This window comes from Bombina bombina, chromosome 6, assembly GCF_027579735.1.
Source record: "Bombina bombina isolate aBomBom1 chromosome 6, aBomBom1.pri, whole genome shotgun sequence".
NCBI classification, from domain to species: Eukaryota; Metazoa; Chordata; class Amphibia; order Anura; family Bombinatoridae; genus Bombina; species Bombina bombina.
The window spans coordinates 331,771,241-331,798,272 of NC_069504.1; the positions used below are offsets into that span (position 1 = coordinate 331,771,241).

The 27,032-nt window shown below is 38.4% G+C and overlaps 1 protein-coding gene across 1 annotated transcript in view; it reads left to right on the forward strand.

Moving 5' to 3' along the window:
* Window positions 1-27,032, forward strand: part of ALDH1L2 (aldehyde dehydrogenase 1 family member L2) — a 116,789-nt gene that overhangs the window by 51,818 nt on the left and 37,939 nt on the right. The window contains exons 10-17 of the mRNA XM_053716957.1: window positions 943-1,087; window positions 1,701-1,820; window positions 15,069-15,196; window positions 16,880-17,030; window positions 17,946-18,016; window positions 18,112-18,217; window positions 21,239-21,326; window positions 25,856-25,949. Coding sequence (XP_053572932.1) covers window positions 943-1,087; window positions 1,701-1,820; window positions 15,069-15,196; window positions 16,880-17,030; window positions 17,946-18,016; window positions 18,112-18,217; window positions 21,239-21,326; window positions 25,856-25,949 — 903 coding nt within the window. The remainder of the gene's footprint in view (window positions 1-942; window positions 1,088-1,700; window positions 1,821-15,068; window positions 15,197-16,879; window positions 17,031-17,945; window positions 18,017-18,111; window positions 18,218-21,238; window positions 21,327-25,855; window positions 25,950-27,032) is intronic.

Consider the following 27,032-nt stretch of genomic DNA (forward strand, 5'->3'; position numbering starts at 1 on the left):
GGTGTAGACTGTCCCTTTAAATTTCTATTCTCTATCTGAATCATGAAAGAAAGATTTTGTGTTTAGTGGCCCTTTAAGCTTGTGGGGAGCTTATTGGAAAAGTGGCTAGGGCACCTTTTGCTCCTTCTTTAATTTCTTAATTGCCTACATTTAGACACCAATCAGCAAGCGCTACCCAGGTGCTAAACCAAAAATGGGCCGGCTTCTTAGCTTATATTCTTGCTTTTTCAAATAAAGATACCAAGAGAACAAAGAAAACATTGATAATAAGAGTAAATTTGAGTTGTTTAAAGGGACACTGTACCCAAAAAAAATTTTCGTGATTCAGATAGAGCATGCAATTTTAAGCAACTTTCTAATTTACTCATATTATCTATTTTTCTTCATTCTCTTGCTATCTTTATTTGAAAAAGAAGGCATCTAAGCTTTTTTTTTTTTGGTTCAGAACTCAGGACATCAGTGTTTTTTTGGTCGATTAATTTATCCACCAATCAGCAAGGACAACCCAGGTTGATCACCAAAAATGGGCCGGCATCTAAACTTACATTCTTGCTTTTCAAATAAAGATACTAAGAGAATAAAGAAAATTTGATAATAGGAGTTAATTACAAAGTGTCTTAAAATTGCGTGCTCTATCTGAATCATGAAAGAAAAATGTTGGGTTCAGTGTCCCTTTAAAATTGCATGCTCTATCTGAATCATGAAAGTTTAAATGTGACTAAACTATTCCTTTAATGTTTGCTGTTTGTAACTGTGTTACACAATTTGACCATCTTTCCCTCCTTTTTGCAGCCCAGTCATTTAATTTGTCTGTATTTATTTTTCTTCCTGGAGTCCATATCTAACCTCATCATGTATAATCTGTATTAGAATTGCTTGGAAATCTGGACATTGTAAAACTGTAAATTACATCTGTAACTCTGTATTTTTATAATGCTAAAGGTTGGTGGAAGAGATCAAACAGAAATGTGGAGGGTTAGAGCTGCAGAATGAGGATGTCTATATGGCCACCACTTTTGAAGCTTTCATTCAGATGGTTGTGAGGAAATCCAGAGGAGAGGGAGAGGAAGAACTTGTGATAGATTATGTAAGTAGGGCAAAAACAAAATAAATTAAAGGAACAGTAAAGTCAAAATCAAACTTTTATGATTCATATAGAGCATGCAATTATAAACAACTTTCCAATCTATTCTATTATCTAATTTGCTTTGTTCTGTTAGTATGCTTTGTTGAAGAGCAGGGTCAGGAGTAGCAATGCACTACTAGCTGCTGAATACATTGTGTGAACCAATGACAAGAGGCAAGTATGTGCAGCTGTCAACTGACAGCTAGCTCCCAGTAGTGCATTGCTGTTCCTGAGCATACTTAGGTATGCTTTTAAACAAAGGACACCAAGGGAACAAAGCTAATTTAATAATAGAAGTGAATTGGAAAGCTATTAAAAATTGCATTCTCTGTATCGTAATATATAACATTTGGCTTCACTATCTCAGTAAAGGGATGTGATACTGAAAACTATTTTTCTGTTATATCTAAAAGAGAATTTTTTGAAATATATGTTTGTTTTTGTTTGTAAATACAGATGTTCTTGTAGTGAATCAATCGACATTTTGTTTTTTTCACTGGGAGTTGTCTGTCACTGTCTGTGTTAATTTACGAGTACTCCTTGCTTCTCTATATAACCCATGTTTTATTTTCAGGTAACTAAAAATGTAAATAATATGACAGTGAAGATGCCTTACCAGTGTTTCATTAATGGACAGTTTGTGGACGCTGATGATGGGAAAACTTATGATACCATAAACCCAACCGATGGATCAGTGAGTATGCATGTTTGGAATTTATGTTTTATAGTATAAGCATTTTAAATATAAAAGGGATTAAAAAACATTAATAATGATTCATAATTCTTGTACTCAAGTGTTAAATACTTTGACCCTAGCTCTTAAAGTGAGAGACAGGGCCAGGCTTTCTTGGACTTTGTTTGTTGGGCCTTAAAGTACTTTTTCCTAGATTTTCAGAGAACTTACCAACTCCTCTATAGTTTCTGAGAAATCAAGAAAGCTTGCCTTAAGAAGAACCTTGCTCCAGTCATCCTTAGTTGGAAAGGCATTTTTACATATCTCTTTAAGACTCCAGTTTAGATTTAAAAAGGGCTTTCTATTTGTAAGGAATGTCTCAGAGTTCTTTCTTAGAGCCACTCACCATTGACAATTTCTGAACTCAAAAGATCCTAATGGAAAATAACTCCTGAACAATAAAGAGCTTAGTTATGACTTGGAGTTAAGTTGATTTTCCACTTAATATTCCTGAATGGACTATCGATGAAAGCACAATATAGATAGCTTGACATAAAATTGTTAAAACTGTCCAGACAGAAGTGATCACACGAACAGACACAGATCTTTAAATAGAACCAGAAGCTGATAGACTTTCTTAAAAGCAGATTCAGCCCTTTTATCCATTGTATACACCAAGAAAAAACAATACTTCATAAGAATAACAGTACTTTTAGATACATGACAAATTAGCATCCTCCAAGATTTAGAACAGACTCTGGGAAATGATATAAAGGGATTTGAGCTGTTCAACATTCCCAAGAAATCAGGCCAGAAATAGTGTAACACATAGGGTTATAATTGTGATTATTGCCTATTTCTTACAGGTGTGTATCTGGTGAACACGTGGATACCTATGACACTCTATATGGTTATGATTTTCACACATCATTTTGTACTGTGCATCCTCTATTTATTGTACATATATAAGGAAGGCTCTGATTTGTACTGTTAAAAATGTTTATATTTTGTTGTCTAACTAAAAACATTATGTGCCAGATTATGAGTGGAACACAAACATTTGTCTGCGAGCGTTAAGGGATTTATCATAGGTGCCTGTGCTCGTTGGGCTTATGTGCTCGTATTACGAATTTAAATTAAACGCGATTGCTTCAGCACAATCGTGATTTACACTAGATTGATTACTGCAACGTCAGAGCTCTGATTAACTGTTTTGCAAAACTAAAAAGTTGCACAAAACACATCCAAATTACATTACAACGTATAGTTACATTCATAACAACACTATCTAATAAAAAATATTACAAAAATATATTGCACACTAAAGTTATAAGGTCTCAAAGATATGAGGTCTCAGGTGGTAGAAAAAAAAGACAGGCAAATGGCTTTAACGTTGAGATACATACATACATATACATGAATAAAGATACATATGTATGTCTATAAATGTGTACATATGTATTTTTGTATTTATTTGTGTATACAGTGGGGCAAAAAAGTATTTAGTCAGCCACCAATTGTGCAAGTTCTCCCACTTAAGAAGATGAGAGAGGCCTGTAATTTTCATCATAGGTATACCTCAACTATGAGAGACAAAATGTGGAAACAAACCCAGACAATCACATTGTCTGATTTGGATATAATTTATTTGCAAATTATGGTGGAAAATAAGGATTTGGTCAATATCAAAAGTTCATCTCAATATTTTGTTATATATCCTTTGTTGGCAATGACAGAGGTCAAACGTTTTCTGTAAGTCTTCACAAGGTTGTCACACACTGTTGCTGGTATGTTGGCCCATTCCTGCATGCAGATCTCCTCTAGAGCAGTGATGTTTTGGGGCTGTCGCTGGGCAACACAGACTTTCAACTCCCTCCAAAGGTTTTCTATGGAGTTGAGATCTGGAGACTGGCTAGGCCACTCCAGGACCTTGAAATGCTTCTTACGAAGAAGTGTGTTTTGGATCATTGTCATGCTGAAAGACCCAGCCACGTTTCATCTTCAATGCCCTTGCTGATGGAAGGAGGGTTGCACTCAAAATCTCACAATACATGGCCCCATTCATTCTTTCATGTACACGGATCAGTCTTACTGTTCCCTTTGCAGAGAAACAACCCCAAAGCATGATGTTGCCACCCCCATGCTTCACAGTAGGTATGGTGTTCTTTGGTTGCAACTCAGCATTCTCTCTCCTCCAAACACGACGAGTTGTGTTTCTACCAAACAGTTCTACTTTGGTTTCATCTGACCATATGACATTCTCCCAATCCGCTTCTGGATCATCCAAATGCTCTCTAGCATACTTCAGACGGGCCCGGACATGTACTGGCTTAAGCCGGGGGACATGTCTGGCACTGCAGGATCTAAGTCCCTGGCATCGCAGTGTTTTACTGATGATAGCCTTTGTTACGTTGGTCCCAGCTCTCTGCAGGTCATTCGGTAGGTCCCCCTGTGTGGTTCTGGGATGTTTGCTCACCGTTCTTGTTATCATTTTGACCCCACTGGGTGAGATCTTGCGTGGAGCCCCAGATCGAGGGAGATTATCAGTGGTCTTGTATGTCTTCCATTTTCTAATTATTGCTCTCACAGTTGATTTCTTCACACCAAGCTGCTTGCCTATTGCAGATTCAGTCTTCCCAGCCTGGTGTAGGTCTACAATTTTGTTTCTAGTGTCCTTCGACAGCTCTTTGGTCTTCACCATAGTGGAGTTTGGAGTGTGACTGTTTGAGGTTGTGGACAGGTGTCTTTTATACTGATAACAAGTTCAAACAGGTTCCATTAATACAGGTAATGAGTTGAGGACAGAGGGGCCTCTTAAAGAAGAAGATACAGGTCTGTGAGAGCCAGAAATCTTGCTTGTTTGTAGGTGACCAAATACTTATTTTCCACCATAATATGCAAATAAATTCTTTCCAAATCAGACAATGTGATTGTCTGGATTTGTTTCCACATTTTGTCTCTCATAGTTGAGGTATACCTATGATGAAAATGACAGGCCTCTCTCATCTTCTTAAGTGGGAGAACTTGCACAATTGGTGGCTGACTAAATACTTTTTTGCCCCACTGTTTATGTATTTACAGACATATATAAACACATAAATACATATGGACACATATATAGAAGTGCATTGCAGTCAAGTAGATTAAAACATGTAAAAGTATATTTATACAATATTCATACTTAATAAAGTGTTTAACTATGCAGTTAAGTACATGAAAACATGTAGGTTTTAACTATGAATTCACTGTAAATATTTCACATTCCTATGTTCTGCACATAGCAGAATATGTTCTAAGTATTTATAAATAGATATTCCTATATATATATATATTTATATATATATATATATATATATATCTCAATCATTTATTTATATATATATATATATATATAATTCAATCTCTCATGTAAGAGCACTCGCAAGGATTTATAATTCAAACTTTATTAGTAGAATTTTTTTAAAAGTCAGATGTTGACGTTTCGGCCTAGACTCGGGCCTTTATCAAGACAACATGTCCTGAAAAATACAAAAGATAAGACATAAACAAAAACAAAGACATATACAGCATAAATCGTGTACCCTATTAACCCCACAATTACATATATGTCACCATCAGCATACAAAAGAAAAGGACATACTAATTAAAAACATAATTTATGTCATAGAATACTACTCACACCTTGTACACTACTGACTCCCAAGTGACTCATAAATAACAGTAAATGTGAATGAAGTTACAAATACAAGAACAATGTATAAGACGGATGCAAACAGAATTTTAAATGCCTGCGAGTGCCCTTACATGAGAGATTAAATTATATTTTGAACTTTTTGGATTGCACCCTGGTTATGTGAAGTTGATAGTGGGGGAGTGCTTGGCAACAGACCTCTCTATTTTTATTTAAACAAAAAAAAAAAAAAAAAAAAAAAAAAAAAAATATATATATATATATATATATATAAAAAAGAATAAATCTCAGCACTAGGAGAATGCTGTTGGACTATTTGTCTATTTTCACTACCAAAACTTACGTAGTTCTAAAAGTCTACTACCTCTTCTATTACCTTTTTGAACCTGTTCAATTGCTTTAATAAAGAACTAATTTTCTCTTGTTAAGTGTAGTCAGTCCACGGGTCATCCATTACTTATGGAATATATCTCTTCCTAACAGGAAGCTGCAAGAGGATCACCCAGCAGAGCTGCTATATAGCTCCTCCCCTCACATGTCATATTCAGTCATTCTCTTGCAGCCTAACTAAGATAGGTCGCTGTGAGAGGTCTAGAGTGTGTGTACACTGAATGTATTTTTCTAAGGAATGGAATTGACTCTGAAAATACTGTTAATACTGAAATAATGTATGAGCCTTAACTGCAGTAAAAGCGACTGGTAGCAGGCTTATTAATAACACTTCATAACTTTTCAAATGTATGTTTAAAACGTTTACTGGCATGTTAATCGTTTTTTGTGAGGTACTTGGTGATAAAACTTATTGGGGCATGATTTTTACCACATGGCCATCTTTGTTTTCTGCATAGATACAGTTTTCTGAGCTTCCCCACTGTTGTAATATGAGTGGGAGGTGCCTATTTTAGCGCTTTTTTGCGCAGTAAAAATTCAGTCACAATCTGTCTACTTCATCCTCCATGATCCAGATCGTCTCTAGAGAGCTCAGGGGTCTTCAAAATTCATTTTGAGGGAGGTAATCAGTCACAGCAGACCTGTGACAGTGTGTTTTGACTGTGAGAAAAACGTTAATTATTAAATTGTTAATCCGTTTTTGGGTATTAAGGGGTTAATCATCCATTTGCTGGTGGGTGCAATCCTTTGCTAACTTAATACATTTACTGTGAAAAATTGGTTGCTATAACTATTTTGGTTCATTGTTATTTCAACTGTGACAGCTTTTTGTGCTTCTTAAAGGCACAGTAGCATTTTTTATATTGCTTGTAAATTTATTTAGAAAAGTATTTCCAAGCTTGCTAGTCTCATTGCTAGTCTGTTTAAACATGTCTGACACAGATGAATCTCTTTGTTCACTATGTTTAAAGGCCAATGTGGAGCCCAATAGAAATTTATGTACTAATTGCATTGATGCTACTTTAAATAAAAGTCAATCTTTACATGTAAAGAAATTATCACCAGACAACGAGGGGGAAGTTATGCCGACTAACTCTCCTCACGTGTCAGTACCTTCGCCTCCCGCTCAGGAGGTGCGTGATTTTGTGGCGCCAAGTACATCAGGGAGGCCCTTACAAATCACTTTGCAAGACATGGCTACTGTTATGACAGAAGTATTATCTAAATTGCCAGAATTAAGAGGCAAGCGCGATAGCTCTGGGTTAAGGACAGAGCGCGCGGATGAGGTAAGAGCCATGTCAGATACTGCGTCACAGTTTGCAGAACGTGAAGACGGAGAGCTTCATTCTGTGGGTGACGGATCTGATCCAGGGAGACTGGATTCAGAGATTTCTAATTTTAAATTTAAGCTTGAGAACCTCCGCATATTGCTAGGGGAGGTATTAGCGGCTCTGAATGATTGTAACACGGTTGCAATTCCAGAAAAATTATGTAGGTTGGATAGATACTATGTGGTACCGGTGTGTACTGACGTGTTTCCTATACCTAAAAGGCTTACAGAGATTATTAGCAAGGAGTGGGATAGACCTGGTGTGCCCTTTTCCCCTCCTCCCATATTTAGGAAAATGTTTCCTATAGACGCCACCACACGAGACTTATGGCAGACGGTCCCTAAGGTGGAGGGAGCAGTTTCTACTTTAGCTAAGCGTACCACTATCCCGGTGGAGGATAGTTGTGCCTTTTCAGATCCAATGGATAAGAAATTAGAGGGTTACCTTAAGAAAATGTTTGTTCAACAAGGTTTTATCTTACAGCCCCTTGCATGCATTGCGCCTGTCACTGCTGCGGCGGCATTCTGGTTTGAGTCTCTGGAAGAGGCCATTCGCACAGCTCCATTGGATGAAATTATGAACAAGCTTAAAGCACTTAAGCTAGCTAACGCATTTGTTTCTGATGCCGTCGTACATTTAACCAAACTTACGGCTAAGAACTCCGGATTCGCCATCCAAGCGCGCAGAGCGCTATGGCTTAAATCCTGGTCAGCTGATGTTACTTCTAAATCTAAATTGCTTAATATTCCTTTCAAAGGGCAGACCTTATTCGGGCCCGGCTTGAAAGAAATTATAGCTGACATTACGGGAGGTAAGGGCCGTGCTCTACCTCAGGACAGGGCCAAATCAAAGGCCAAACAGTCTAATTTTCGTGCCTTTCGTAACTTCAAGGCTGGAGCAGCATCAACTTCCTCCGCTCCAAAACAGGAAGGAGCTGTTGCTCGTTACAGGCAGGGCTGGAAAGTTAACCAGTCCTGGAACAAGGGCAAGCAGGCCAAGAAACCTGCTGCTGCCCCCAAGACAGCATGAAGAGAGGGCCCCCTATCCGGAAACGGATCTAGTGGGGGGCAGACTTTCTCTCTTCGCCCAGGCTTGGGCAAGAGATGTCCAGGATCCCTGGGCGTTGGAGATCATATCTCAGGGATATCTCCTGGACTTCAAAACTTCTCCTCCACGAGGGAGATTTCATCTTTCAAGGTTATCAGCAAACCAAATAAAGAAAGAGGCGTTTCTACGCTGTGTACAAGACCTTTTACTAATGGGGGTGATCCACCCAGTTCCGCGGACGGAACACGGGCAGGGATTCTATTCAAATCTATTTGTGGTTCCCAAGAAAGAGGGAACCTTCAGACCAATCTTGGACTTAAAAATCCTAAACAAATTTCTAAGAGTTCCATCATTCAAAATGGAAACTATTCGAACCATCCTTCCCATGATCCAAGAGGGTCAGTACATGACCACAGTGGACTTAAAGGATGCCTACCTTCACATACCGATTCACAAGGATCATTATCGGTACCTAAGATTTGCTTTCCTAGACAGGCATTACCAGTTTGTAGCTCTTCCCTTCGGATTAGCTACGGCTCCAAGAATCTTTACAAAAGTTCTGGGCTCCCTTCTGGCGGTACTAAGACCGCGAGGCATAGCGGTGACTCCGTACCTAGACGACATTCTGATACAAGCGTCAAGTTTTCAAACTGCCAAGTCTCATACAGAGATAGTTCTGGCATTTCTGAGGTCGCATGGGTGGAAGGTGAACGTGGAAAAGAGTTCTCTATTACCACTTACAAGAGTTCCCTTTCTAGGGACTCTTATAGATTCTGTAGAGATGAAAATTTACCTGACAGAGGCCAGGTTATCAAAACTTCTAAATGCTTGCCGTGTCCTTCATTCCATTCCACACCCGTCAGTAGCTCAGTGCATGGAAGTAATCGGCTTAATGGTAGTGGCAATGGACATAGTACCATTTGCGCGCCTGCATCTCAGACCGCTGCAATTGTGCATGCTAAGTCAGTGGAACGGGGATTACTCAGATTTGTCCCCCCCTACTAAGTCTGGATCAAGAGACCAGAGATTCTCTTCTATGGTGGCTCTCTCGGCCACATCTGTCCAAGGGGATGACCTTTCGCAGGCCAGATTGGACGATTGTAACAACAGACGCCAGCCTTCTAGGCTGGGGCGCAGTCTGGAACTCCCTGAAAGCTCAGGGATTATGGACTCAGGAGGAGAAACTCCTCCCAATAAATATTCTGGAATTAAGAGCAATATTCAATGCTCTCCTAGCTTGGCCTCAGTTAGCAACTCTGAGGTTCATCAGATTCAGTCGGACAACATCACGACTGTGGCTTACATCAACCATCAAGGGGGAACCAGAAGTTCCCTAGCGATGTTGGAAGTCTCAAAGATAATTCGCTGGGCAGAGTCTCACTCTTGCCACCTGTCAGCGATTTACATCCCAGGCGTAGAGAACTGGGAGGCGGATTTTCTAAGTCGCCAGACTTTTCATCCGGGGGAGTGGGAACTTCATCCGGAGGTCTTTGCTCAATTGATTCATCGTTGGGGCAAACCAGATCTGGATCTCATGGCGTCTCGCCAGAACGCCAAGCTTCCTTGTTACGGATCCAGGTCCAGGGACCCGGGAGCGGTGCTGATAGATGCTCTGACAGCTCCTTGGGTCTTCAACATGGCTTATGTGTTTCCACCATTCCCGATGCTTCCTCGTTTGATTGCCAAGATCAAACAGGAGAGAGCTTCGGTGATTCTAATAGCGCCTGCGTGGCCACGCAGGACCTGGTATGCAGACCTAGTGGACATGTCGTCCTGTCCACCGTAGTCTCTGCCTCTGAGACAGGACCTTCTAATTCAGGGTCCTTTCAAACATCCAAATCTAATTTCTCTGAGGCTGACTGCATGGAGATTGAACGCTTGATTCTATCAAAGCGTGGCTTCTCGGAGTCGGTTATTGATACCTTAATACAGGCTAGGAAGCCTGTTACCAGAAAAATTTACCATAAGATATGGCGTAAATATTTATATTGGTGCGAATCCAAGAGTTACTCATGGAGTAAGGTTAGGATTCCTAGGATATTGTCCTTTCTACAAGAGGGTTTAGAAAAGGGCTTATCTGCTAGTTCGTTAAAGGGACAGATTTCTGCTCTGTCTATTCTTCTACACAAACGTCTGGCTGAAGTTCCAGACGTTCAGGCTTTTTGTCAGGCTTTAACTAGGATTAAGCCTGTGTTTAAGACTGTTGCTCCGCCGTGGAGCTTAAACTTAGTTCTTAATGTTCTTCAAGGCGTTCCATTTGAACCCCTTCATTCCATTGATATCAAGCTGTTATCCTGGAAGGTTTTGTTTTTGATGGCTATTTCCTCGGCTCGAAGAGTCTCTGAGTTATCTGCCTTACATTGTGATTCTCCTTATCTGATTTTTCATTCAGACAAGGTAGTTCTGCGTACTAAACCTGGGTTCTTACCTAAGGTAGTTACTAACAGGAATATCAATCAAGAGATTGTTGTTCCATCACTGTGTCCTAACCCTTCTTCAAAGAAGGAACGACTTTTGCATAATTTGGACGTAGTCCGTGCCCTGAAGTTCTATTTGCAGGCAACTAAAGATTTTCGTCAAACTTCTTCCCTGTTTGTCGTTTACTCTGGACAGAGAAGAGGTCAAAAGGCTTCGGCTACCTCTCTCTCTTTTTGGCTTCGTAGCATAATACGTTTAGCCTATGAGACTGCTGGACAGCAGCCTCCTGAAAGGATTACAGCTCATTCTACTAGAGCTGTGGCTTCCACCTGGGCCTTTAAAAATGAGGCCTCTGTTGAACAGATTTGCAAGGCTGCGACTTGGTCTTCACTTCACACCTTTTCAAAATTTTACAAATTTGACACTTTTGCTTCTTCGGAGGCTATTTTTGGGAGAAAGGTACTTCAGGCAGTGGTTCCTTCTGTTTAATGTTCCTGCCTTGTCCCTCCCTTCATCCGTGTACTTTAGCTTTGGTATTGGTATTCCATAAGTAATGGATGACCCGTGGACTGACTACACTTAACAAGAGAAAACATAATTTATGCTTACCTGATAAATTTATTTCTCTTGTAGTGTAGTCAGTCCACGGCCCGCCCTGTCTTTAAGGCAGACCTAAATTTTAATTAAACTCCAGTCACCACTGCACCCTATGGTTTCTCCTTTCTCGTCTGCTTTGGTCGAATGACTGAATATGACATGTGAGGGGAGGAGCTATATAGCAGCTCTGCTGGGTGATCCTCTTGCAGCTTCCTGTTAGGAAGAGATATATTCCATAAGTAATGGATGACCCGTGGACTGACTACACTACAAGAGAAATAAATTTATCAGGTAAGCATAAATTATGTTTTTGTTATTTCCGTGTATCTGAGAGAAGTGGTTTATCAATGGATTTTTCAAAATACCAGCTTCAATGTTTTTCATGTGTTCTAAACAGCGTATCTTTAAGCCCCGTTTGGTACGCCCTATATACCTCATTGGATTACTACAAGTACATTCTAGCATATATACCACGTAATCAGATTTGCAATTCAGCCTACTTTTGATTGGAAATTTGTCTCCATTCTTACCGCTGTCCATAAACTTGTTATTTAGTTTTGTGGGTGTGAGTGCAACAGACACAGTTTTTTCATGAGCATTTAAAAATATATATGCTAGAATGTACTTGTAGTAATCCAGATACATGAAAATAACAAAAATGAGTTCTTTATTAAAGCAATTGAACAGTTTCAAAAAGGTAATAGAGGAGGTAGAAGACATTTAGAACTACGTAAGAGAGAAACCTTTTGGATCTATACACTGGATACTCTAGAACCAAAAGGGTTAAAGGGTCAGTAAACCTTAAAAATAATGTTATATAATTCTGCACATAGTGCAGAATTGAATAACATTACATTAGCCAAACTATTTAAATCATAATATTCCCTTTTTATTTTGTAAAAATATCGCTGTTTTACAGACCCGCTCTCTGTACTCTGCTGAGCGGGTCTGTTGTTTTTACTGAGCGCATCGGGCCAGCTGTATAGTCACAGCCCGGCCCGACCGCGCCATTAGACACAGTGCAGCTCGCTCCTGCTCTGTCTGACAGCGGGAGCGAGCTGCACTGTGTCTAATGGCGCGGTCGGGCCGTGCTGTGACTATACAGCTGGCCCGATGCGCTCAGTAAAAACAACAGACCCGCTCAGCAGAGTACAGAGAGCGGGTCTGTAAAACAGTGGTATTTTTACAAAATAAAAAGGGAATATTATGATTTAAAAAGTTTGGCTAATGTAATGTTATATAATTCTGCACTATGTGCAGAATTATATAACATTATTTTTAAGGTTTACTGTCCCTTTAAACATCGACCTTGCAGCATTTTTATAATGCAAGCTCTATTATGTAGTATAACACAAACGTCATCCATTTCAGGGATATTTACTAATTTTACTGCCACCTTATGATATTTTATGTCAGGTGCATTACAATGTATATAGATTAAATATATTAATAACATTATCTAAGAACAACAAATTTTAAAAGTGAATTTGAAGTTTATTAATTATAATTAAAGGGACAGTCAAGTATAAATTAAACTTTCATTATTCAGATAGGACTTTTAATATTAATTATTATGAATTAATATTTTAATCGACTTTCCAATTTACTTTTATCTTCAAATTTGCTTTTTTCTCTTGGTATTCTTAGTTTAAACTAAACATAGGTAGGCTCATATGCTAATTTCTAAGCCTTTGAGGGCTGCCTCTTATCACATGCTTTTTAAATCTCTTTTCAACACAAAGAGACAGAAAGTACACGTGGGCTATATAGATAACACTGTGTTCAGGCACAGAAAGTTATTTAAGATCTAGCACAATACAATGCTAAATTTAAGACAATAGATAATAATCAGTCACAGTCATGTGATCAGGGGGGTGGAAGAAGGTTCCTAGATACAAGGTAATCACAAAGGTAAAAAGTACATTAATATAACTGTGTTGGTTATGCAAAACTGGGGAATGAGTAATAAAGGTATTATCTATCTTTTAAAACAATAACAATTCTATGGTTGACTGTCCCTTTAATATAACCCCTTGTAATCCAGGAGTCAAGATGCATATATAAAGAAAGTTTTAGTATTTAAAATATATATTTTAACTAAATTAATGATATATTTATATATGTCTTTATGTATTTTATGTAATGTATATTTATAACTATCAACTAACATTTTTAAATTATAGATATTAGGTTATTTATAACGCTTGTTTGTTAACCATAGAATTTATGGACTCTTTGCCCAAAGCCAAGATGACGATTTAGGGGCTCATGATAGGCTAATTGCCAGGTAGCTAACGCTTAAATTTTACAGGTTGGGGGGGGGCGGCCCTCACCTCTGAAGACGCAACATATTGGTTGTGAAATGCATAGGCTCCGCCCCTGCCACACGTCACGACACACATTGTCTCACACGGAGCAAAGTAAGGTAACAGCTGCTGCACGCTGAACAAATAGTGCAATATCTGTTAAAACCTTAAACGCTCAATAGCTTTATTTATTTGATTCATAAGAGCAAATTAGTCTACGGATAACAGGATTAACTTAATTACCCTGTTAACGTTTTTTGACCACCGCTCTTTTTTTGTACATCAGATCAATTGCTCGTTACAAGAGTGTACCTCCAAAAGTGGAGAGGTTACTGAACTTTGGACTTTTATCAGTGTTACATTTTATGCATTTAACATTAAAGTTTTTTTCCTGCACATACTGAAAAAGTGTTAGTACATTACCCACTTCGGCACCATTAGCCCATTCACTGCTACAAATACAGCAGGAGCTCTTTAACCCCTTGTACCTTTTGGGGAGTGGTTGCAGTGCAATCTTTATGCTAGGACACCAGTACTAAGGATCCTGGAATAACTGTGATTAAAAAAAAAGGATTCTTGGGGACTCTGACTGAGGAGAGAACATCTACTAACACTGAGTTGAAAAAATACCTCATAGTGGATGAGGTAAAACCAAGTGAGCGCGATTATTTCTTCTTTTATATATGCATCTGTTTTAAAAAACATATTACACTAGGAGTGCCTCCTGTGCGCTTGTCTATCCTTACATTTTTTCATATATATATATATATATATATATATATATATATATATATATATATATATATATAGTAATCTATTTAAAGAATTAAGATTTACAGTTTGAAGAGATTTTTCTCAAATAGACAGTACTTTGCAATATACTTGTATTATTTATTTTGCCCCATTTTCATGTAAATTAGCTCTGAAAGCTATGTATTTTCTAATTCTCAAGGGTTTGAAATGCACTCTGCTTACGTAAAGCTAATCATGTTACATATCTTTCCATAATATGCTTTAACTGATAAAAACTGTAAAACAACGCATTTTATACTAATATTATGACAGTGGCTAGCATTGTTGTCTGCAGACTAAAGTCCAGATTCGCTCCTTCAAATATGGCAAATGGTGTGTGGAGTTTGGCTATTATAATACAATTGCAGTTAAAATTATGTTAATTTGTTTTTATAATGTTTAGACTTTGCTGATTCGTTATTTTATAACAACAAATAAATGTCTTGTAAGGGGTGATTACTGTTCCTTTAAGCAGTCAATTAACTTGATCACCATCACATACAGAGCCAAGTCCCTTAATCTTCTTTCTTCAAAACAAAAATAAAGTAGTACACTAATTAAACAGAGAATTACCTCAGGTTATGCATCTTTCAAATATCACTAGAATGTCCCTTTAAGATAATTAACAATATTATGTACTGATGATTCTAATTACTCTGCTTCCTAATTCAGACGTGCTTGTAATATCTGTACACAGGTAATATGCAAAATATCCTACTGCTCGGTAGCAGATGTAGATAAAGCTGTGGCGGCTGCAAAAGATGCCTTGGAGAATGGAGAATGGGGGAAGATGAATGCAAGAGACAGAGGAAGGTTATTGTACAAGTAAGTGTATGTTATGCTTTTTATTGTATTGTATATTTTATCAACCTATTTTTAGCACTTTAACCATCTTATCTTTTTATTTTGTGAAGAAATACTTATTTTATCTGTGTCATTAATTTGCTTCTAACTTAAAGGGACATTCTAAACCAGAATTTGTATTGTTTAAAAGGATATATAATCCCTTTATTACCCATTCCCCAGTTTTGCATAACCAACATGGTTATATTAAAGGGACACTGAACCCAAATTTTTTCTTTCGTGATTCAGATAGAGCATGCGATTTTAATCAACTTTATAATTTACTCCTATTATCAATTTTTCTTCATTCTCTTGCTATCTTTATTTGAAAAAGAAGGCATCTAAGCTATTTTTGGGTTCAGAAACCCTGGACAGCACTTGTTTATTGGTCGGTTAAATCAATCAGCAAGAAAAACCCAGGTTGTTCACCAAAAATTAGTGGCTTTTCATAAGTTATTTCATGTGCATGAGCACAATGTAATCTATATAACACACATAAACTAACACCCTCTAGCTGTGAAAAACTGTCAAATGCATTTAGATAAGAGACGGCCTTCAAGCGGTTAGAAATTAGCATATGAGCCTACCTTGGTTTAGCTTTCAACAAAGAATACCAAGACAACAAAGCAAATTTGATGATAAAAGTAAATTGGAAAGTTGTTCATGAATCATGAAAGTTGAATTTTCACTAGACTGTCCCTTTAATATTTAGTTGTCTTAGAACATATTGTAGGGGTTATTTTAAGGAAATATTCACACTACACATTTCAGCCTTGAGTATAGTGATTGACACAATGATAGGGAAATGGATACACATTCTACTTGTCAGGAATCAGTGTTCCTCAGCATGTCACGTTTCTTGATTCACAGTGACCATGTACTAGAATTGCATATACCTTACTAATGATAGAATTATTCTGTTCTCACAGTACACTTTAAATGTCATAAACATAATGCATGCTTAAAGGGCCAGTGAACATAGAAAATAATGTTATATAATTGTGCACATAGTGCAGAATTATATAACATTATATTAGTGCTAGATTTATAGAACCTAATATTGCCGGTGAACTTTTATTAAAAAAGAGTGTTTTCCAGACCCGCTCTCTGTGCTCTACTGAGCGGGTCTGTTTTTTTCACTGAGTGCATCTGGCCAGCTGTCTAATCACAGCCCGGCCCGACCGCGCCATTACACTCAGTGCATCTTGCTCCCGCTGTCAGACAGAGCAGGAGCGAGCTGCACTGAGTGTAATGGTGCGGTCGGGCCGGGCTGTGACTCGATAGCTGGCCAGATGCGCTCAGTGAAAAAAACAGACCCGCTCAGTAGAGCACAGAGAGTGAGTCTGGAAAACACTCTTTTTTAAATAAAAGTTCACCGGCAATATTAGGTTCTATAAAGCTAGCACTAATATAATGTTATATAATTCTGCACTATGTGCAGAATTATATAACATTATTTTCTCTGTTCACTGGCCCTTTTAATCTGTTCTTACGACCGCTGCTCTTTAACTTCAGTTTCCGACGAACTTTGGGCGGATTGAGCAGCGTCCGCTGCTTGTTAAACCCAGCCTCAAGAGTAAACTGCAGATACAAACCTAACCAGTAGTGCTTTTGGAATGTTTTTTTCTGTGCAGTACTCTTTGGTGAGATCTTGCTTTATTTCAGACTAGCAGATCTTATGGAGGAACATCAGGAGGAGTTGGCAACTATTGAGGCAATTGATTCAGGAGCAGTGTACACTTTGGCACTGAAGACTCATGTTGGAATGTCCGTGCAAACGTTTAGGTACTTCGCTGGATGGTGTGACAAAATTCAGGCAAGCTGTTGCTCATTATTTGGTGACATTCCAGCACTATCAAAAGTATCTGTACTATTTTTTAAATGTAGTAATGACCATAATCTTTGTGGACCAAAATTGTCAGCAAGTAACCTAGAGTAGCTCATAATGTGTTGGGATGAGTTTGAGAAGACAAGAGGTTTTAAGTCAATCTAAAAAAAAAAAAATTGACACTACTTTTTACCAGTTAGTATTTCATGAACTATTGTCATACTAGTTTTTTTTAAATGTATTTGATTTGTAAAAAATGTATATATTTCTCTCATCCAAATCACCTTTTACCATACTAGAGTATTTTTTTTACTTGCTGAACACACGTTTACATAGATCAATACCAATTCACTGTCTTTTCCTACTGTGACTCGGGTAAGATCTAACTCACTGTATACACTATTTCTTTCTTTCTTTCTTTCTTCTTTTTTTAAATTAAATTTGAGGTCTGCAAACTGCTTAAATATTTCCCTCTTTTCTCATCTTATCATCTAAGAAAGATACCAACCTATAACCTGATGAAGCAAGATACACATACACACACAAACACACACACACAAGCACACACACACGCACACAAGCACACACACAGACATACACACACAAACACACACACACAGGCACACAAACACACACACAAGCACACACACAAGCCCACAAACACACAAGCACACACACACAAGCACACACACAAGCACACACACAAGCACACACACACACAAGCACACACACAGACATACACACACAAACTCACACACACGCACACACACGCACAAGCACACACTCAGACATACACACAATAGAGAGAGATATTGATGGAAATCTTTATGAGATTTTGCTATTTGTCTATCTAGCTCTCTTCTCTCTATATATCTATGATTCTTACACAATTTATTTGTTTAGGGTTCAACAATTCCAATAAACCAGGCACGTCCGAATCGCAATCTAACATTTACAAAAAAAGAACCTCTTGGGTAAGTATTTTTGTATAGTCCAAAGCAAATTTGAATGAACATCTTTATTAATAGATTAAAACCTTCTCTGTGTGTATATTATATTCTGTTCGTAGTGTATGTGCCATTGTTATTCCGTGGAACTACCCCCTTATGATGCTTGCATGGAAGAGCGCAGCATGCTTGGCTGCTGGAAACACATTAGTTTTAAAACCGGCACAGGTACAGTAGAATTATATAATCACTTTATACCCTTAGTACTATCTAAATTTAATTATTGCCTTTTTATATGTTAGTGTTTTGAAATTGTAATTATTTTGAAGGTTTTGTTTGTAAAGCAGAATTGATATATATATTTGAATAGGCCTATATCACCTTTATATAGAAATGTGGGTACTAAAAATGGAAATTCTGATGGTTAGATGGTTATGCTTGATTGTATTCTTTCTAACACCTTTAAAAGGAATACAAACAGAAAATATAATGTATGCTTATTTGATAAATTTATTTAATGGTGGTTAGAGTCCATGAGCCATTACTCCTGGGAATTCCACACCTGGCCACTAGGAGGAGGCAAAAATTCCCAAAACTCCAAGAGCCCTCAAAACCCTCCCACCTTACTCATAAACTAGTATAAAAGTATATACAAGCAAGGAGAAGAAGAAAGGTAGGAAAGGATAAGATCAAAAAAGGAGGAGGGAGAAAGGTTCACACTTAAACTGTGGCCAGAAATTTTTTCAATTAAAATGGAGCAAAAATAAAAATAAAAATGGGCGTGGCTCATGGACTCTTAAAACCATGAAAGAAAGAAATTTACCATGTAAGCATAAATTATATATTTTCCCATAAAGGTGGTAAAGTCCACAAGTCATTACTCCTGGGAAACTAATATCCAAGCTGTGGAGTCCACGAGTAATGAGGGCGGAACAATTTTTTTTAAAATTATATATATCCTTTAAATCAAAACCCTCACTTTTTTTCCATATCTAATGTCTAGAAAGTACTGCTTGAAGGGCATTCCTACCGAAGGGCATTCCTACCAAAAGCCACTTCAGAAAAGGCAAAACATAAAAAAGGAAAAATCAGCAGCTCAAACATGCAGCCTAAAGCAGATAAGCTATGTGCTAGGCAACACTGGTATGGTGACTCCTAAGCCTAAGCCTCATTCTAAAAAGCCCAGGAAAAAGCAACTGCCCTTGTAGAATGAGCAGTAAAATGTTTAGAAGGAGTCTAACCCGCGATCCAAAAAGCTAATGAATCAAATGGCTCAATCGGTAGCTAACACGCATTAAAAATGGTAACATGCACAAAAACTAAACACACAATGTGATCTAATATAACTCGAATACACTGAACTTATAAAGGAAAAATATCTGTCATAAAAGTCCAATGGCTATGATGTTCAACACAAATTATACCTACTAATAGCCTATAGTCTATGTGAGTGCCCACATAAATAAACTACATACTTGCCTAATAAGCACACACACTAATGCTTACAAGGATAGCCAATCCAGTGTTGTACGCATAACAGAGGATGTCTTGCACCTCCATTCTTCACCTTCCTCCTGCGGAAGCAAAGATAAAACTAGTTTAACAGTGAGGTGGGAGAGTTTTTAAGGGCTCTTGGAGATTTGGGATTCTTTGCCTCCTCCTAGTGGCCAGGAGCAGAATGGCTCATGGACTCTCATCACATTTATAAAATAAATAAATACCTTTTCAATCTATTCACTAAAGTACGTTAACAAAGGCATAGTCTACATGCCTGTGTTCAAGATTTCTTTGGTAATGCCATTTATTTTGAGGGGGAAAAAACAAGAAAATAAAAATTGCATTACTACAGCCCTGCCTTTTGGACAGGGTAAAACGGTGACCTGCTCAGGGCCCTGTGATTTGGCGGCCCCCACAATGACAAGAGTGATGTTATGAGAAGGAGCAATGTATATCCTGTATTAAAGGGACACTGAACCCAAATTTTTTCTTTCATGATTCAGATAGAGCATGAAATTGTAATCAACTTTCTAATTTACTCCTATATATTTTCTTCGTTCTCTTGCTATCTTTATTTTAAAAGCAGGAATGTAAATCTTAGCAGCCAGTCCATTTTAGGTTCAGCACCATGGATAGCGCTTGCTTATTGGAGGCTGACATTTAGCCACCAATAAGTAAGCATAACCCAGGTTCTCAACCAAAAATGGGCCGGCACCTATGCATCACATTCCTGCTTTTTAAATAAAGATAGCAAGAGAACAAAGAAAATGTTATAATAGGAGTAAATTAGAAAGTTGCTTAAAATTGCATGCTCTATCTGAATCATGACAGAAAAAATTTGGGTTTAGTATCCCTTTACGTTTATGAATTTGTGTTTATGGTATCAGGAGGTACAATATATTCTGTTATTCTTTATACGGGTAACACTGAATGCTGGGACTGGGATGGGCCATACAGGGGGGTAGAATAAGGGTGTTTTGCTATGCGGCCCACAAATTTGTCTTGCCAAGGGCCTGGCAAATGCTAAGGGTGGCCCTCTAGTCTTACATTTTACTGAGCAAATCACTGTAAAAATACATTTTTGCAGAGCAGTAGTATCCAAAGCAAACTTTGGTAAAATAATTGGTGTGTCCCTGGTATATGATCAAAAATACTGTTATTTCCCTTTAGGAATTCAGAATGTGTTATTTATTAGTTTACCATGCATTGTAATAAGTGTAATACGTTTAGTATATAATGATATTTTCTCACTATAATATACTGAAATAAAAATATAAAATTGTAAATAAATAACATTTACACATCTACCCCAGTTCACATACAACTTTCATTTGGTTTAAAAGCATATGATCTATTAGTGTAGTAAAGTAAAGGCTATGCTATTGATTTCTTTTGTAGTAAAATATCAGCTGCAATGCCCATTCTCAGGGAACATAGGTTACCAGACTGGAATTTCTTCTCCACAGTTGACCTCAGAAAAGATGAGAACTCAAAATAGTGTAACTTGAGATTCTTAACGCGTTTCAACAGTTACAACTGTTTTTCTCAAGAGCATAAGCATTTATTTTATGCTTTCTATTAAAGGGAAGTCCTGTGCTGTACACAACCTATTTTTACCCACTTGTATTGATTTCTGTTCACTGTAAATTATTGGAGATATATATATATATATATATATAAATGTAAAAGTTGTTTTATCTGTACAGTCAGTTGCTTTACTGTACTAAATATGCTATTTTTTTATAATACTAGGTCACTCCACTGACTGCTTTAAAGTTTGCTGAGTTGGCTGCTAAAGCAGGTGTACCAAAAGGAGTTATTAACATTCTGCCAGGATCAGGTAATGTGCATTAACATTTACTATTCCCTGGTGTAATGACATTTATAGGTGGCATTTAACCTTGTTATATCCTTTCACTGGTTTTCCATAGCTGTAAATCTTTCAAAATAGTGGTTTACACTAAGCTCAGAAATGCAGGGGGTTACAAGACAGAACAATTACACTGACTGTTACGAAAGGAAAGGCTAATTAAATTGTGTAAACATCAATTTAGTTCTTTGACCTCTCCAGGTCTGTTTTAATATATAACTATAACCATGCGATTGCAGCAATTGTTTGCATATACTGTACATCCATATTTACATTATGTGACTGCCGCACCCCAAGTACTAATTTATTATAATGTAATGATATAAAAATAATTTTCTTTAGTGATCTGGCAAAACACTACACTAACAGGCCCATTTATCAAGCTCCGTACGGAGCTTGAAGGGCCGTGTTTCTGGCGAGTCTTCAGACTCGCCAGAAACACAACTTATGAAGCAGCGGTCTAAAGACCGCTGCTTCATAACCCTGTCCGCCTGCTCTGAGCAGGCGGACAGGAATCGCCGGAAATCAACCCGATCGAATACGATCGGGTTGATTGACAGCTCCCTGCTGGCGGCCGATTGGCCGCGAGTCAGCAGGGGGCGGCGTTGCACCAGCAGCTCTTGTGAGCTGCTGGTGCAATGTTAAATGCAGAGAGCGTATTGCTCTCCGCATTTAGCGAGGTCTTGCGGACCTGATCCGCAGTGTGGGATCAGGTCCGCAAGCCCTTTGATAAATGGGCCCCTAAAACTCCATCATGTATTCACTGTTGCCTTTGTGTAAGCTGGATTGCAATGCTTATCTGATTATCCTACATAAGATTATATTTAAAGGGACAGTCTACTCCAGAATTTTTATTGTTTAAAAAGATAATCACTTTATTACCCATTCCCCAGTTTTGCATAACCCATGCATTTTTTTAAATAATCTTTTATCTCAGAGGGAATGTCATTTACAAAGTAAATTACTACAGTCACTTTTTTCCTCTGTGATTACCTTGTAGCCAATTAGTGCCCTCTCATAAGTAACTCCATGGGTGTAAGCACAATGTTATCTATATGTCACACATGAACTAGCACTGTCTAGCTGTGAAAAATTGTCAACATGCACTGAGAAAAGAGGCGGCCTTTAAGGGCAGTATATGAGCCTACCTAGATTCGGCTTTCAACAAAGAATACCAAGAGAACTAGCAAATGTGATGGTAAAAGTAAATTGGAAAGTTGTTTAAAATTGCATACTCTATCTGAATCATGAAAGTTTAATTTTGACTAGACTATACCTTTAATAAACACTAAAGCATTTCCCATCAAAAAGAATTAATAATATTTAAAAAAAAAATTTAGTTGTGAATTTGTTAGTACTGAATTGAAACAATAACTAGCAATATTTTAGAATAAGTTGATGAAAACCCTCGGTAAACATACTTATTTAGTCTCATGTATACAATTATATAGACTCTCAATTAATTCCATATTATCAGTTCAATTAATCAGTTACTAGTACGAATAAACATATATAAAGGAATTAGCAAGACAATTAGCTAGATTACAAGTGGATACACGATAATGTGCGCTGGTATTACAAGTCACTTTTGCATTGCTCGGAATCATTGCGCTCACAAGAGTGCGCTTCCATGGGCTCCTTGTTTCTCATGCTCTATAACTTACTACTGTAAGATTGGTAGGAGTCATTACTTCAATGTGTAAGAGTGTTATTTAGATAGGAGGGCAGAGTCATTATATTCCCCTTTGTGGGGTCAAAGCCTCCTCCTTATCTTCCATTTCCTTTTCTGTTATTTGGTCCTTGATCTAGGAGACCAGTGCTATCTTTTTAATGTTATTTTTGTGCTGGTTGATTATTATGTGTTCTTTGGCTACAGCCTTGCTCTCCCAGGCTTAAGGGTGTTCTGATGAATGTTGTTGTAATTTTGTAACCACATCTTTTTTCTTTAATGATACAGTACTGATATGTTGTTGTTCATTTGACTAATATTTATTTTTGTAAAAGTATTCTTAACATTTCAATTAAAACAATGTAACTTCAGGAATATCAACACTATTAGAAACATTTTGCACTGCCACACCCACTATGTCGAGCTCTTCAGCTCTACCCCACTTTCCTACATTGTTAAGCCTTTGGAACTGTTTGAAAATGAGACTGCTCAGAGAAGTTTACCTTGTATACATACCCCATAAAATGCCTCAGCATACCACTCAAAAAAAATTGCATAAATAAAAAGAGAGAAGCGCTCAACCTGGGAACGAACAATAGCATAATAGCTTGTTCTATGGCTAGTTACCACCCTAGAAGCAGCCTCTTTTTGCTCAATATCTGCCTTTCACAGAGAAGAACTTTCCTGTAGCATATCAGTCTGATCCTGACGTAACAGTGCAGTCCAGCGCCAAAATACCAGGCAATCCCTCTCTGAACGAGAGAAACAGCAAAACCCCAGACGTACGTTTCGGCCTATTGTGGGCCTCGTCAGTGAGGTACAGCCATATCCCTCTAGGCACACTGAGCAACGGGTCCACGTCTGGATTCCCGCATCACACTTAGGGAGACTTCCCTAAGTGTCATAATTTGCATAAATAAAAAGAGAGAAGCGCTCAACCTGGGAACGAACAATAGCATAATAGCTTGCTCTATGGCTAGTTACCACCCTAGAAGCAGCCTCTTTTTGCTCAATATGTGCCTTTCACAGAGAAGAACTTTCCTGTAGCATATCAGTCTGATCCTGACGTAACAGTGCAGTCCAGCCCCGAAATACCAGGCAATCCCTCTCTGAACAAGAGAAACAGCAAAACCCCAGACGTACGTTTCGGCCTATTGTGGGCCTCGTCAGTGAGGTGCAGCCATATCACTCTAGGCACACTGAGCAACGGGTCCACGTCTGGATTCCCGCATCACACTTAGGGAGACTTCCCTAAGTGTCATAATTTGCATAAATAAAAAGCGAGAAGCACTCAACCTGGGAACGAACAATAGCATAATAGCTTGTTCTATGGCTAGTTACCACCCTAGAAGCAGCCTCTTTTTGCTCAATATGTGCCTTTCACAGAGAAGAACTTTCCTGTAGCATATCAGTCTGATCCTGACGTAACAGTGCAGTCCAGCCCCGAAATACCAGGCAATCCCTCTCTGAACGAGAGAAACAGCAAAACCCCAGACGTACGTTTCGTCCTATTGTGGGCCTCGTCAGTGAGGTGCAGCCATATCACTCTAGGCACACTGAGCAACGGGTCCACGTCTGGATTCCCGCATCACACTTAGGGAGACTTCCCTTAGTGTCATAATTTGCATAAATAAAAAGAGAGAAGCGCTCAACCTGGGAATGAACAATAGCATAATAGCTTGTTCTATGGCTAGTTACCACCCTAGAAGCAGCCTCTTTTTGCTCATTTGACATGACATTTTGGGAAGTCTCCCTAAGTGTGATGCGGGAAGCCAGACGTGGACCCGTTGCTCAGTGTGCCTAGAGGGATATGGCTGCACCTCACTGACAAGTCCCACAATAGGCCGAAATGTACGTCTGGGGTTTTGCTGTTTCTCTTGTTCAGAGAGGGATTGCCTGGTATTTCGGGGCTGGACTGTACTGTGAAGTCAGGATCAGACTGATATGCTTCAGGAAAGTTCTTCTCTGTGAAAGGCACATGTTGAGCAAAAAGAGGCTGCTTCTTGGGTGGTAACTAGACATAGAGCAAGCTATTATGCTATTGTTCGTTCCCAGGTTGAGCGCTTCTCTCTTTTTATTTATGCAAATTATGACATTTTGGGAAGTCTCCCTAAGTGTGATGCGGGAAGCCAGACGTGAACCCGTTGCTCAGTGTGCCTAGAGGGATATGGCTGCACCTCACTGACGAGGCCCACAATAGGCCAAAACGTACGTCTGGGGTTTTGCTGTTTCTCTTGTTCAGAGAGGGATTGCCTGGTATTTCGGGGCTGGACTGTACTGTGAAGTCAGGATCAGACTAATATGCTTCAGGAAAGTTCTTCTCTGTGAAAGGCACATGTTGAGCAAAAAGAGGCTGCTTCTTGGGTGGTAACTAGCCATAGAGCAAGCTATTATGCTATTGTTCGTTCCCAGGTTGAGAGCTTCTCTCTTTTTATTTATTCACACAAAAAAATTGTCTAGGTCCCTCTATGGCCCATAAGGCAATCCATAAACCCTCTGTCTCTTTCACCCCTAAACCTTTAAATTGTAAGCTCTTTTGAGCAAGACCATTGTATTACTTTATCAGTTTTTATTGACAAATCTGTCAAAATTATTGTCAAATCTGTCAAAATTCTACTGAATCTGTATTGTATTGCTATTCTGGTATTATGTACTGCTTGCTTACATGTTTAGCTCTGCAGAATATAGGAGTGCCTTACAAAATGATGATAATGAGAAAAATAATAATAAATGCAAAAATAAATAAATAAGAACATCGGCACATTGAAAATGCAAGCCAACATTTTTTTTAAAATGAATGATATTATCTGGTTCTTTTTGGTTCATTTAGGTGGTTTGGTTGGACAGCGATTATCAGAACATCCAGATATTCGCAAGCTTGGATTTACTGGCTCTACACCCATTGGAAAACAAATTATGAAAAGGTAATGGTCCTCAAATAACAATATAGGCTAGAGTTATACATTTTTCGAATGGACAGGTTCCACATGTTGTTAACCTGTCCGCATTTCATCGCAAATTGTGGGGCGCATTTCAACGCTGCACCTCTGCCTTCATACAACTAATTGGGTGAGAGAAGGGCTTGTCAATCACCCTGGTCAAATGAAGCTGTGGTGATTTTAATGCACCAACTCTTAAGTTGGTGAGAGGGTTTATAAAGCAGCAGTTTAAACCACTGCTTCATAAATATCCGTTGCAGGATCAAATGAGCAAGCCTGCAATCCTTTGATACGTTCAGCTAATGATACATCTAGCCCTATATGTACTGTTTTACAAAGCATATAATTTTTAATATTTTGAGTATAGTATCTGCCATTTTTGTGGCTACAGGAAATGGAAAAATGCTAAGAATTTAAATATATATGGAAATATACCTATCTGCTAGAAAACTATAAAATACATATATGAATGCATGTTATAATGGAAAAACTGTTCTCAAAGCTTGGTAGCAAAAACAATATTATAGCAACACTTGTAGCAAAACAAATGGTTTATGTTTCAATTGTACATAAACTATGTGTTTCATCGCTGGGTAAAAAGTCCCATTTAACAGCATATATGAATACGGCCCTTTTATGTATATAAACATATTGAGGCCAATTTAAAGAAGGTCTTGCGGAACTGATCCTACAGTGCGGATCAGGTCCGCAAGACCTCGCTGAATGCGGAGAGCAATACGCTCTCCGTATTCAGCATTGCACCAGCATCTCACAAGAGCTGCTGGTGCAATGCTGCCCCCTGCAGACTCGCGGCCGCCAGCAGGGGGTTGTCAATCAACCCAATCGTACTCGATCGGGTTGAATTGCAGCGATTTCTGTCCTCCTCATCAGAGCAGACGGACAGGGTTATGGAGCAGCGGTCTTTAGACCGCTGCTCCATAACTTGCGTTTCTGGCGAGTCTGAAGACTCAACGGAAACTAGGCCCTTCAAGCTCCATTCGGAGCTTGATAGATAGGCCTCATAGGCTAATCACTGACTTGTAATACATAGAAGGCTAGGTTACGAGT